Below are 12,795 nucleotides of genomic sequence, written 5' to 3' on the forward strand. Positions count from 1 at the left end.
AATAAATCTAGGAGCAGCAGGTTGGCAGAGTGATTTGGGCGGGCGCCTTGGAGTCTAAACGTTGCTGGTTGGATTGTCCGTACTGATGGCACCAAATACTGCAAAAGTGCTCATGAGTAACCCCCGTGTATTTGTGTACCAGCCTGCTGCAAAGACGTGAATAAAAGATATAAATTTATGTGAACAAATGGAATGTATGTGTTCCTGCCTAATACCATGCTTGGGGCTATACATCAAAGCTACACAGCGATACACACAGCAGCTACCGACCTGTCTTTGATCTTGTTGGTGCGCTCCACTGCATCGATATCCATGCGGATCTTGTACTTGACGTGTGGGGGGACACTAGTGGTCCAGGGGTACATGTCCAAGAAGACCACACCAGCCCAATACTTGTTCTCCTCTAGCAGGTACAAGGCCTGGTGGATCATTTGGGACTCATCTGTGTAGGCCACAAATTTGTCCAGGCTGATGCACTGTAATCAGAGAGGGGGAGACAATGGGAGAGAGAATGTCATAGCATTTGTTTGCGTGAGTGCAGTGTGTTTGATAGGTTACCATTTAGTGTTTAAAGAATGTGGGTGTGCCATGCAAATATATGTGTGTGTGTGTGTGTGTGTAAGAGTGTGTCTGTGTCCAATTTGATCATGTTTTGGATTAGGAATGTATGTGGCATTTGTTCAATTTGGAATCAATTGACAAGCTTAGCCCAGTGTGGGTGGATATTGTGAATTTGTCTCAAAATGTAAATCAGCATTCAGTCATGACAGAAGCCTCTTTCACTGAAGTGCTTCGGTGACATGGGAAAATCTGAGCTGCTACATTCACTCTACAGACACACGCACATACACTCACACACACTCACACATGCACCCAAGCAAGCACATGCAGGCAAACAAACACACGCACTCATATGGGCATATGCACACACAAGTGCGTGTATAATATGCCTACCTACACATACACACACAGTGAATCTCATTCTATACATGCACATACTCTCTCTCTCTCCCTCAAACACACACACACACACACATAATTGCCCTGTGAAATTCCCACCCTACACACACACACACACAGACAGCTCCCCCGCCCCCCCCCCCCTCCATGTAAAGCGTGTCTAATGTCTCCATTCATATTACTGTACAATGCCCTCAGCACTCAAAGAAAGACGAGAGACCGCTTCCCATTCATCCTTATAGGACCATACATTCACAACACAATAATACGCACTCAGAGATGGGATGAGAAAAAAGGCCCTCACTGATACACATGTTCCAATGGGCTTTCAGTGTGAGAAACATACCCCTGACAGAGTGAGAGCACCTAACGCTAACTGCAGCAGTTATCCTATAGCCCAATGCTAGCTGACAGCTATATCTAATTGGCTAAATCGCCTGGGTTTGTTTGCGGGGCTCCGGAGGGCTTTGGGACGGACCAGGAGACAAAAGGCAGATTGAGATGCCTGCACTGATAGGGCTCTCTCCAAAAACACAACCCCTGCCCCCCTTAAAATCGATTACAGAGCACCCCTATAGATCGGATAGACAGAACGTAGGGAGGAGGGAAGAGGGAAGGAGTGAGGGATGGATAGAGCGATTTGCCCCCTTTTATTGCGTGGGCGCAGGGGTCTGTTTCAATGCGGGGCCATACACTAAAACAACATGGAGCTCATACGGGGGTGGCTCACTCCCACCCACTCTCCACTTTATCACTGGCTCCACAAAGGCAGCCCGGGAGGGGGATGACAGCAGGCTTGTTCTCCCTGCCTTTCAGCCTGCTGGAGGGAAGAGCGGCTCTATAGCTGTGCTAAGTGGCCTGCTCTGTTTCAAAGGGGCCTGGCTGCAATCTCCTGGGAGCAGACCTGGAAGACTGATGCTCCTGTCTGGAGAACTGAAGGTTGGGCCTACAAAGAGGCTGAGCACCTCGTCCTGGGAATGTGCAGTAGGTCTATTTAGTAAATAGCTGATGACTGAGGTGAAGAGGGAAAAACCAGAGTGAAGCCTACGCAGCTTCTCCATCATTCTCAGAAGCTCAAAGTCTCATCAGATAAATAAACTTGATACTCATCCTATTGAGTTGTTTGAAACTCAAAAAGATCCAGTCAAGTGACAGACAGACAGACAGACAGACAGAGACAAGCCACAAATACCAATAACCTTTTTCTATTTTTTTCCTTTCTTTTTTCTCATTTTGCACCATTCATCACTAAAGTAATATCCTTATAGGGTTGTCATGCTTCTGTTTCTCACCTCTCCGTACTGGTTGAACAGGCGTATGACCTGGTCGGTGAGGTTGAAGATGTTCCTCCAGTCAAACTTAGGCATGCCCTCCTCCCTGTCCTCCTCTGAACCGCTGTACAGGAAGTTTAGGATGTGTTTGGTGGAAAACTCTGTCTCGTTCAGACTGTTGTCCAGGAAGTCCATCACTGTGGGGTTTCTCAGGGTCTCCTGCAGACATTGAGACAGAAATATGGGTGCTTAAATATGAAACAAAAGATACATAAGATACAGATATATAACAAAGGCAAATACTGTACATTGGCTGTATATTTCTTAGCAGATTTTGCCCTTACATCTCTGGCAAATTATGATGACAACCAAACTGTTAAAATCACACATTTCCTTTTTTGTGGAAGACAAAGGTAATAGAGAAAACATATTTTCTGCTGTTATGATCACAGCCACAAACTAAGCACCTCACGTCTCCCTGACTCCCCCCCTGAATCATATCTCTTCATATATTTGAAGTACAAAAAATCCCTTGTGCCTCTCTCCTTGGCTCTTATTGCTTTTGTTTCTTTCCCAAGCACTTCTCGCTGACATGATCATTCTCGGGTCACAGGAATATTGTCAGGCTCTCTCTCCTGCATCCCTTACTATTGGTTGCTTGTCTAAGAATTGAAGCTTATTCTACTCTTGTAGTCATTGTAAGTCACTAACAGATTATTTGTCATACAACTTTGAGGACATCTCCTCTCTTTAGTTATTTATTTATTTATTTTTTGCAATTTGAATAGTGATGCTGGCTTGTTTTTTCTGTGTCATCTTCTGTATCATTTGACAGTTGAATGAAATTGGGGTGTTTGCAGGTGTCCACAGAATCATGTACACGTATGATCGTGTACCTGCAGGTATGAGTACATTCAGTGTGTGTGTGTGTGTATGTGTATGATGGAGTCAAGATAGCAGAATGTGCATTTCATACCCTGATCATGTTCATCTGGACGCTTTTGTGGAAGAAGGCCCAGAGCTGCGGCCCCACCTCCTCCCAGGCCTTCGCCATGTTCTGCAGCCTCTCCAGCTCCTCGAATGTTGTGTTGGCCTGAACCACACACACACACACACACACACACACACACACACACACACAATGCTCATCAATGCAAAGTTCACAGATATTTCCATAGTTGTACATCAACAGAATAGAAGCACATTCATTCCCAGAGAGGCATTGTGTGAATAAAATGAGACCCAAACTAAGATGCCTACAGGACATTAGAACTACATCAACATGCTAATGTGAATCCAGTGAGCTGCAGATAATAGAGGTACTAAGGTGTCAGACTACAGAGAAAAACCTACCCAGAAAATGTAATTAGATGACTTTCTCAAGTAAAATAACAAGCAGTTAGTGACAGAATACATTTCTGTATATGTAAGGTGGTATGTACAGTATAGCCCAGTTGTATGTCCCCTTGCACTAATTGTGAGATCTTGTTCTCTGTACCTTGTGTACCACAATGTATTTATGTCAGCTGTTTATGGCCCTGACTGATCTCTTGTTTTACATAGGAAAGTCATTTCATTTAGTATTTTGGATGAGAAGATCTTTGTAATCGTGTGAAAATTGTGTCAGTCAACAGCTATGAGAGCTATGAAAGCCAACATTTCATTTTTCTAACCTCTAAGCTGCCTTCTCTTCAAACCACACAGGTACTCAACAAGTAGTAAACAATCACATAAGGTCATTTTCTGTTCCCGAGCCGCCCAGCTAAATTCTCATTAGCAGAACTCCCCCTGGGATTCAGATCTGTTTTGTGTCAGGAGCAGAGAATAAGACGTGGCAGACTGAAAAATGCTCTGTTTTTCCTTTTTGTGCTGCGCCCACACATTCAATTTAGCGTCCAATTCTCTCCTCCTCTTCCCTCCCCTCCCACCGCAGTAGATACCCCCCCCCCTTCCCCTCCATCCCTCCTCCCTCCCTCCCTTCACATCAGTTTTGTAGTCAGCTCATTCCTGAGAAGGGTGGGGGGTTTAGAGAGAGAGAGAGAGAGAGAGACAGAGAGAGAGAGAGAAAGAGATACAGAGCGAGGAAAGAGAGAAGGATTGGAAGGACGGGTAGAGAGAGGGGGAGAGAGAGAAAGAGGGAGAGAGAGAGTGACAGACAGAGAGAGAGATTGAGCTGCAGAGGTGAGGGGTCGGGCTGGAGGTGGTCTCTCTTACACTCTTTAATATCTTGCGGACGGCAGGGGAGTCGGGGGTGTACAGGATCTTTCCCATCAGCAGGGGTTTGACTGAATTCCACACAATTTTCGTGACAGGGTTGGACTCCAGGCTCTGCATCAGGCCGTTGCAGAAGGGAGCTGTGGGGAGGAGGAGGAGGATGAGGAGGGAGGGGTTTAAAAATTGGAAAAGGAGTGAGTAAAGACGAACAATAAAGAGGTAAAAGAGAGAGACTGATCAAATAAAGCAGCATCATATTGAATGATGCCTGTCGACTAAAAACACAAAACACTTCTATATCCTCCAGACCTGGAATAGAGGTTGCAAATAAATGCTGGTGTTTGTTTTGCGCTGCATGGAGAACCAGGCGGGTGGGGTTTACCATATCAGGACAATTGAGATGGTGTCAAGTAAGCTGTCAATCACAGTAAAATATACTAAATTAACTTTCCAATACTTTCCTGTGATTATCTAAACTTTCTGCCGCGGATTGTACAGTCTTATGTGGCAAACGCCACCTGTGGCAGCTAAATACACTAAAATAAAAGACTAAAACTGTTTGACCCAGCCATGATAGGACACTTCTTCACTTACTGGCAGTGTTGTCATAGACGTAGTCGCGGTTCTTGGTGCCGTTGACCCCCAGAAACACCTTGTAGTTGTTGTCCTCGTACCAGTTGAAGGACAGCACCCTGGAGCCGCCGCCCTCTGGGTAGCCGCAGAAGAGGCTCGACACGGTGGACATCAGCTGGGTGAAGGAGGACGGACCGCCGGCTTGGAACAGAGGGAAGACCGCCTTGAGGAGGTCTTTAACGCTGTCCCGCTCCATCAGCTATACAACAGATACAGAGGGTTTGTTAACAGAATACACTTGGCCTGGTGGTCAACTTAACCTGTTAAGTGATGAGAACATAAAATCACCAAAATCATCCGTGTGTCCCTGGTAGAGAATTTGCTCCGGTGCTCCATGCTAACTCTTTAGCATACACTATGTTAAGCGATAGTAGGCGACTAGCGTTATCTCAAAAGTGGGAAAATAAGAACTTGTAGCAGCTCTTAAGCTAAATGCTAAGTAATCTTAAATTGCATGCAGCAAGGTAGGGCAGTTATGTGTATGAGATTGGTCAAATTTACACAAACTATGATATAAAAATAACACACTGCTTTGAACTACCAGGGACCTGTTTCCATTGGAAGTGAATATAGTGGGCAATGGGAGACTGTGTACAGCTAAAAATCACTGCACAGGAGATGAATACATGGTTGCTCACCTGAAATAGTTCCAAAAATAAACCTACATCAGCTATATTCATTAATTCTCCACACCTGCTTTCAGGGTCAGGGGCGGGCTAAATCCCAGTATGCATTTGGCAGAAGGTAGGAAAACACTCTGGACAGGTCTTCAGTCGATCACAGGGCGAACACACAGGCAGACAAACACACTCACATTCACACCTATGGGCAATTTAGAGTCTCCAATTCACCTGACTTGCATGTCTTTGGACTGTGGGAGGAAACTGGAGCAGCTAGAGGAAACCCATGGGGAGAAAAATGCAAACTCCACACAGAAAGTGCAAGATTCAAACCCAGGACCTACTAGCTGTGAGGCAACAGTGCTAACCACTGAGCCACCCTGAGCTATTTGTATTTAATGATATTTCTTTTTTTTTTTAATTTAGGAATCTGGAGAACTTTTTCCATGGAGCACTGGAGCAAATGATCTACTGGGGGCATGTGGATGATTTTGGTTTCATCACCTGGTAAGTTGACCACCTATTCCCCAAAAACCTGGTGTATTCATTTAACAATAAGATGATGCATGTCACCTCAGTGCTAGTCAACATGAGACCAGGATCAAATAATTTTTGCAAAAAAAACCCACTTAATTTTAAAACCTCATCTGCTCTTACTGTCATGCTCTGTGACCCATGTCTGGTCATCAGTATTGGCAAGCAGTGCCAAATTTCATCCTACCTCTAACAGGATGAACACTGCAGTATTGTGGGTAGATGTAAATCATTTGCTTTAAGTTATTTGACCTCTTTTCAGTTAATTATATACAAGGTAGTGATGTTTATGTTCCTCATATTCTGTCATACCGTGTGAATTTCATAATATAAACGCTCACTAGAAAACAATAGTTTGAAAGATAAGCAAACATTTTCAAAGAACGCCTCTCCTCAAATGACAAGGATAGTCTGAGGGCGGACTAAATATCCTCCCATTGATAGAACGAAAATAGCCACCTCCAAGTGCATTTTTGCACTGTATGTATCATTTCCTCTTTAAAGAAATGGGGAAGAGGTTGCCAAAATGTTCACTATTGAATTTTAAGTTTGAGCTTTTTTTGTTTGTTTAAAAAAAAACATGCTTACATCTTGCACTTGGTTTCAAAGATACAGGAATATCAAAAATTACATAAGTAAATTAAATATCAAATCAACCTCACAATCAACCTTCCTACTCCTACACATACTTTATGTTTTATAATCCCACTACAGTTTCAAATCTAAGCTGTAATGCAACATTGAAATTGAAATAGCTTTCACAAGTCTAGTCTGTGATGAAAATGACTCATTGCCCTACTATGTCTATGTGTATGTGTGGATATGCACACACACACAAACAGACATGCACGTACACAGACAATACACACCCTTGCTTTCTTTCTCTTTCATTCCATTTTCCTCCCCATTTCTTTTTCTCCCGCTTGTTACACACACATACACACAAAATTAAAGGAAGGAGAGGTGGGTAATGAGAGCAGTTGGCTCGCCTTTCTGTCACCACGGTGATACGGAGGTCCCACCTACAGGATATGTCACCTCTAAGGAATGTCTCTCTCTCTCTCTCTCTCTCTCTCTCTCTCTCTCTCTCTCTCTCTCCCTCTGACCCCTGGCCAAGGTGATGATGGGATACACTTTCCCATGGGACATAAAGTAAACGTGCCGAAACACACAGTCTCTGTCTTGCTGTCTGTCTCTGTCTGCCTTTGTGTGTGTGTGTGTGTGTTTGTGTGTGTGTGTGTGTGTGTGTGTGTGTCTAATAATAGGTAATGTGTCGTGTGGTAAAGAGACGATTTTTGTATCTAACACCTAGGTTAGTGATGGTTGGGTTAGAAGTGTTCGGGCAGGCAGTGTCCAACAGTGTTGATAATACAATAGTGCTATATTCTATTCTATTCTATTCTATTCTATTCTATTCTATTCTATTCTATTCTATTCTATTCTATTCTATTCTATTTAAAGTGTTGGTCTGTTTAATGTCATACTCCAGCAGTAGATTCCACAATATGTTAATACATATTCAATAAGTAAACTGAGAAGGCCACATGCACACTTATGCCTACACATGCCACCACACACACACACAAATGTATGCACAAACATACACACACACACACACACACACACACACACACACACACACACACACACACACACACGAATGTAAGCACATGCACACCCCTTACACTCTCACACACATACACGTACACATAGGCACTCATACGCACATACACTTGCATTCACTCGCTCACACACACACACACACACATATAAATACATGTACAATCAGACACCCACACATACACACACACACACATGCAAGTGCACCCCACACGCTCACATACAGTTGCTGAACCCATCACTCAGCCTCCTCTGTGAGCTTTTGTCAAACAGGGACCTGCGGAAGAGGACGAGTTTCCTGCAGGCTAAAAATACTGGGGCCTCCGCTCCTGGGGGACAGAGAAGAAGAGAGGAGAGGGCAGGAGTGGAGGGGATTGATCGGACTTTGGAGCACTTACCACTCGGATCTTCTCCGACACTGCGGTAAGAACCCGACCCCAGAAGTGCAGGTCGACCCCCTCGGAGCTGCTGTCCATAACCTGGGGCATCTGGGGAAACCAAGTCACAAGATGCATTGGACTTCTGGAGACAGTCAAGTCAATATATTTATAAGCACTTTCCGCAAAGCTGGTTCATTGCTAAGTGTTTTATAAAGCCACAACAGAGATGAACACAGCTAAAAACAAGAGAGATCTAACACTATTTCTGCTTTATTCCTTTATGTTTGAACCTTTATTGATCTGGGGAACATTTTGTCTCCCTCTGGGGAAAACCACAAAATGTCAGCTTTTCAGGAACTAAGAAAAACCATGCATTTTTGAGTTTATCCAGTGGGTTTTGGAAGGATTTCATAAGACCAAGGGTGGTAGAATTTCCTCAACCCATAGAGGAGCAGGAAATCCTTCAACTAAAGTTAAAACATGAAAATCACCAAGATTGGAGTTTGGAGGTTTTCACATGACACCGGCGATTTGCTGTCTGTGTATGCTCTTTTTCAGCAGTGTGACTGTGACACACATCCAGACCTTGTAGGTCTATATATATATATATACTTGTAGCCTTATATTATTTGGAACTGAGCAACTCCCAGAAAAGTTGGGGATTAAGAAGCGGAGAGCGTTGCTTGTTCACAGATTTTTACAGGGATTTGAACCAGCGATATTCTGAGCACTACACTAACACTCAGGCTAGTGCTGTCCATGGTGTTCTTATATAATTAATGAGGCCTTTTACACTTCCCAAAATGTCACACCTCCACACACCACAACCTCTATCTTTCACATTTAAGGAACAATTGGGAAGCTTGTGTGAACCTGCATAAAACATGAAAGCCATCAACTGTTTGACATGGAAACAAGCTAACAGTATTCACTATACTTCCTTCAGCCACTTTTATCTTTACTACTTGAGGCAGAAGCCATTAACACTAGGTGTTAGAAAGGGCCTGGTCAGGGCAGAGTGCTGAAGGCTACGGAAACACTGGATGCCAAGGCAAACACGCACATGAGATATCCTTCCTCTCACATTCCTCATGCCTGCATTTCAATGAACGAAGGAAGGAGGGAGGCTGTGTGGGGGAAAGAAAGAAAGCGAGGGAATAGGAAGGGAGGGCGGTGAGAGGCTGATGGGAGAAGGGAGTCGGCAGTGCGTTGAGAAGAGGAAGGGGTTACAACAAGGCCAGAGGTCAGGTGACTTAGACTTAGGGCTCTACTACACTTGTAGTGGTAATGGGCTTTGAGCTTAATGGGCCTAACAGGTTAATGGTAAAGATCCCTGCAAAGATGCTGTTGGAAGTGTGCTAGAAATGCAAAGCAAGGAGTAGACTGTGCTTGGTATGGCAGTCAAGAAACTGATAGTGTCTCATGACACTACATGACACCAACATGTAGATTTGTATGTACTGTATGTAACCAGAAATCACCATAAACTCCAGGACACGTACCAATCAATACATTAATTCCCCAATTCCATACTTTACAAGAATATTAAATAAGGATGTATGTATGTATGTAGGTATATGTGTGTATACATACATATAAATAGATATATACTTGCTCATATTTTGGTGCAGTTTTTTACCTGGCTATGTGCTGAAATGTCTTTTTATCTCACAATGTTTCGATAATTCATTACATGACTATTTATTATTTTTTCGTTTTTATCATGATGTGTACCTTTTAAACTAAACACTATTGTGATGCTCACATATTTCAGATGACTTGTCAGCTGCCATGTGAGTACTTACCTATAAACTTAAACTTAAACGTCTATGTATCTCTGTATGTGTGCACCACAAAAGTGCCACATATCTGCCACTTTGAATTTGCTTTACTTCACATTGTTTATCAGAAAGGACAGGGAAGCATTACATCAGCCACAATATTGAACTTAATGTTGATATGTGAACACCAAACTGGATTATATTTTGAATTGTATGAGTGCCATTGGTGTTGCTTTCTGAAAGACCTCGTCACCCATGTTCCCACTGTTTACCTCCTGTTTGAGCACTACAGTTGAGTTTTCTCAGAACCAGGTAACCGGGTGTGCTGGCAGCTCTGTAGACTGGCACATGTTGGTAATGCATTTACACTGGACACCACGTCACGTCTTAAAGACTACCTCACAGGCTGAAGGTGGGGCCTAGCTAAGCCCATTAGAGAAATAGGCCAAGAGGGATAACGCTGAGCCAGTCACCTGACTCACACTGACTGAACCACAACACATATAGTGGGGAGGATTGGAGGGTGAGAAGGGAAAATATTTTAAATATCGTAAAAAGTGTGATGTGCAGTATTTGTTTTCTTTTGATGTTATCCTCATGTCTTGCTTCTCTGTAAAGTACGTTGTGATAAACCTTCTTTCTTAAAGGGACCTTATATATTTTTTTTTTACATAAAATGAAAGAAGAGAGAGGGGAGCAGGGAAGCAAGATGCAATAAAAGTTGGGTAGATTGAGAGGGGGTGGGAGAAGCACTTTATAAATACATTTTTATTGACTTGAATTGAGGGATGAGAGGTGGCTAGAGAGATCATTCAGAGGAAAAACACACAAAGAAGCAGTGCCACGCTACTTCATACTCCATGTGTGCTTGCTCTATGTAAATACATGTGACGAGGTAAAAACAGAGCGCGTAGTTTATTTCAAGCCCAAAATAAAGCTAAGGATTTGTGAACAGGTCTGGCAGAGTCACCATAAGGCTAGGATCAGCCAGTAGGGCTCACAGGTCAAGTGTTGGCATCAGCACCAGTCTCTATATAGAGCCATAACTTCTGACATTATGCCACAACTGACTGCCAATATCCCGGTTTTTCAAGCACAAGACAGCAATTATACATCATGCTGAAGCGACATGAAAAACAGCTGAAACAGATTTTTTGTCAGTTCACTTATAGTTTTTGGCAGCCAGTCATGAGGCTATATGAGGAAGCACCTGTTATACATTCTTCACATCCTATATAGATCCATGATGTTAGTTAGAGCTGTGATGGTTAACCAGCAGAAGCAGTATCACAACATCAACCTGGCTAATGCGGTTACTTACTGCTATTATAAGGTCTGGCTGGCTGGGACTTTCCAGACCAGTGGGGGAAAAGCTGTAGTGGGAAAGTGAACGAGACGTGCCTCTCACCCCATCAGCAAATACCGCCAAAGTGCTCGTAAGCAAGGGTCTCACTCTTCACCTGTTCCTGTTTCAGTGGCCAACAGTTTTAACACCTCAACTTTTTTAACAGACGTACTAGGCACCTTCCAGGTATGAATGTGTGTGTTTGCATGTAACCCTCCCTGCCTCTCCCTGCAAATAGTTCACAGTGAGTTTAGCTGGTTAAATAAGGATTTAGAAATGTTAAATTAATTCTGAGACATTAGTATAATTGCTGTATACAAACATAACCGTCGCCAATAAGATTGGCAGCCTCTACTGGCTTCTACTGTACATTTTACATTATGTGCCACTGGGTTGGATTTTGGCACCAAGTAAGATTGCTTTATGGCACAAAACAGACAGAAGGCCACTGTTCTTCCAGCACAAACCGAGCTAAACCGTTCAGAATTTCTCATAATGGCAGATGGTGGAAAGAATGAAAGACTGAAGAAAATCAGATCTTAGAGGCCACTAACCAGTCTGAAGATTTTGAAGAAGTCCAGATTATCATAGAGGATGTCCTCTATCTTCTGCAGCCTTGGCTGGCTGAGGGCACACATGGCGTTGCGCACCCCGAACAGGCCCCTGCGACTGGGGAAGATGATGAAGCGCTCCAGCAGGGCCTGGCTGCAGGCGATGTCTTTCAGCTGCAGGTCTGGGATACCGAACGCAAACTAGAGGAGATGAGAAAGAAGGGAGAACGGAGAAAGGAGGAATGCAGTTTAAAATATTGAGTCAGGGAAGATATTAAGAGTCAAGATTCTATTGACCCCTTAAACCAGTCCACCAAAAGGTCAGTTTTACCCTCCATATTTTACTGAATATATTTACAAATATATTGGAGCAAAGATAAGTATTATTATAATTAGAATTATTATTTGTTTCAATGGGGTATGTCCAAAGGAATCAGTAAATATTTTTTGGTTGAAAAATATCCATCAATCAACCAGAAGAGGCAAATTTCAATGAACTACAAACCAGAGAAAGGAGAAAAGTTAAGTTTCTCAATACTGTTTTACAACATAAAGATGCATCTCAAAGCCTTATCTTAATCATTAACAGGGAATAAGCCAACCCTATATCAGTCTAAGTTGCAACTTCTCTCATTCATCCCTCCAAACTGCACCTCTTCTAGCCGTATTCGTGCGTTGACCAGCTGGTAGACCACGGATTCGGAGAGGGCAGCGTCTCGCAACAGGAAGGCGGTGAGAACCTCATCGTCCTTCAGTATGTCCTCTATCTTCAGACCCCGGCCTGGACAGCGAGTCAGGAGCAGAGATAGTGTGAGGTTAGCATCACTGGAGAGAAAATCAACTCAGGAAAAGACTGACCAGGACCAGACAGAGCAGGGGAAATGAT

General features: G+C 43.4%; 1 protein-coding gene across 1 annotated transcript in view; it reads right to left on the reverse strand.

The window, feature by feature from the left end:
* abca4b (ATP-binding cassette, sub-family A (ABC1), member 4b) overlaps window positions 1-12,795 on the reverse strand; it is a 41,776-nt gene that overhangs the window by 25,608 nt on the left and 3,373 nt on the right. Inside the window, exons 5-12 of the mRNA XM_071544374.1 lie at window positions 12,563-12,690; window positions 11,913-12,110; window positions 8,251-8,340; window positions 5,040-5,277; window positions 4,446-4,585; window positions 3,208-3,324; window positions 2,253-2,450; window positions 271-476 (exon numbers count right to left, since the gene is read on the reverse strand). Of these exons, the coding sequence (XP_071400475.1) occupies window positions 271-476; window positions 2,253-2,450; window positions 3,208-3,324; window positions 4,446-4,585; window positions 5,040-5,277; window positions 8,251-8,340; window positions 11,913-12,110; window positions 12,563-12,690 (1,315 nt within the window). The remainder of the gene's footprint in view (window positions 1-270; window positions 477-2,252; window positions 2,451-3,207; window positions 3,325-4,445; window positions 4,586-5,039; window positions 5,278-8,250; window positions 8,341-11,912; window positions 12,111-12,562; window positions 12,691-12,795) is intronic.

The sequence above is a fragment of the Centroberyx affinis genome, unplaced genomic scaffold, assembly GCF_046629955.1.
Source record: "Centroberyx affinis isolate AG114_WGS23_722 - 3 ecotype Tasmania unplaced genomic scaffold, CSIRO-AGI_Caff_v1 ptg000246l_1, whole genome shotgun sequence".
Classification (NCBI taxonomy): Eukaryota; Metazoa; Chordata; class Actinopteri; order Beryciformes; family Berycidae; genus Centroberyx; species Centroberyx affinis.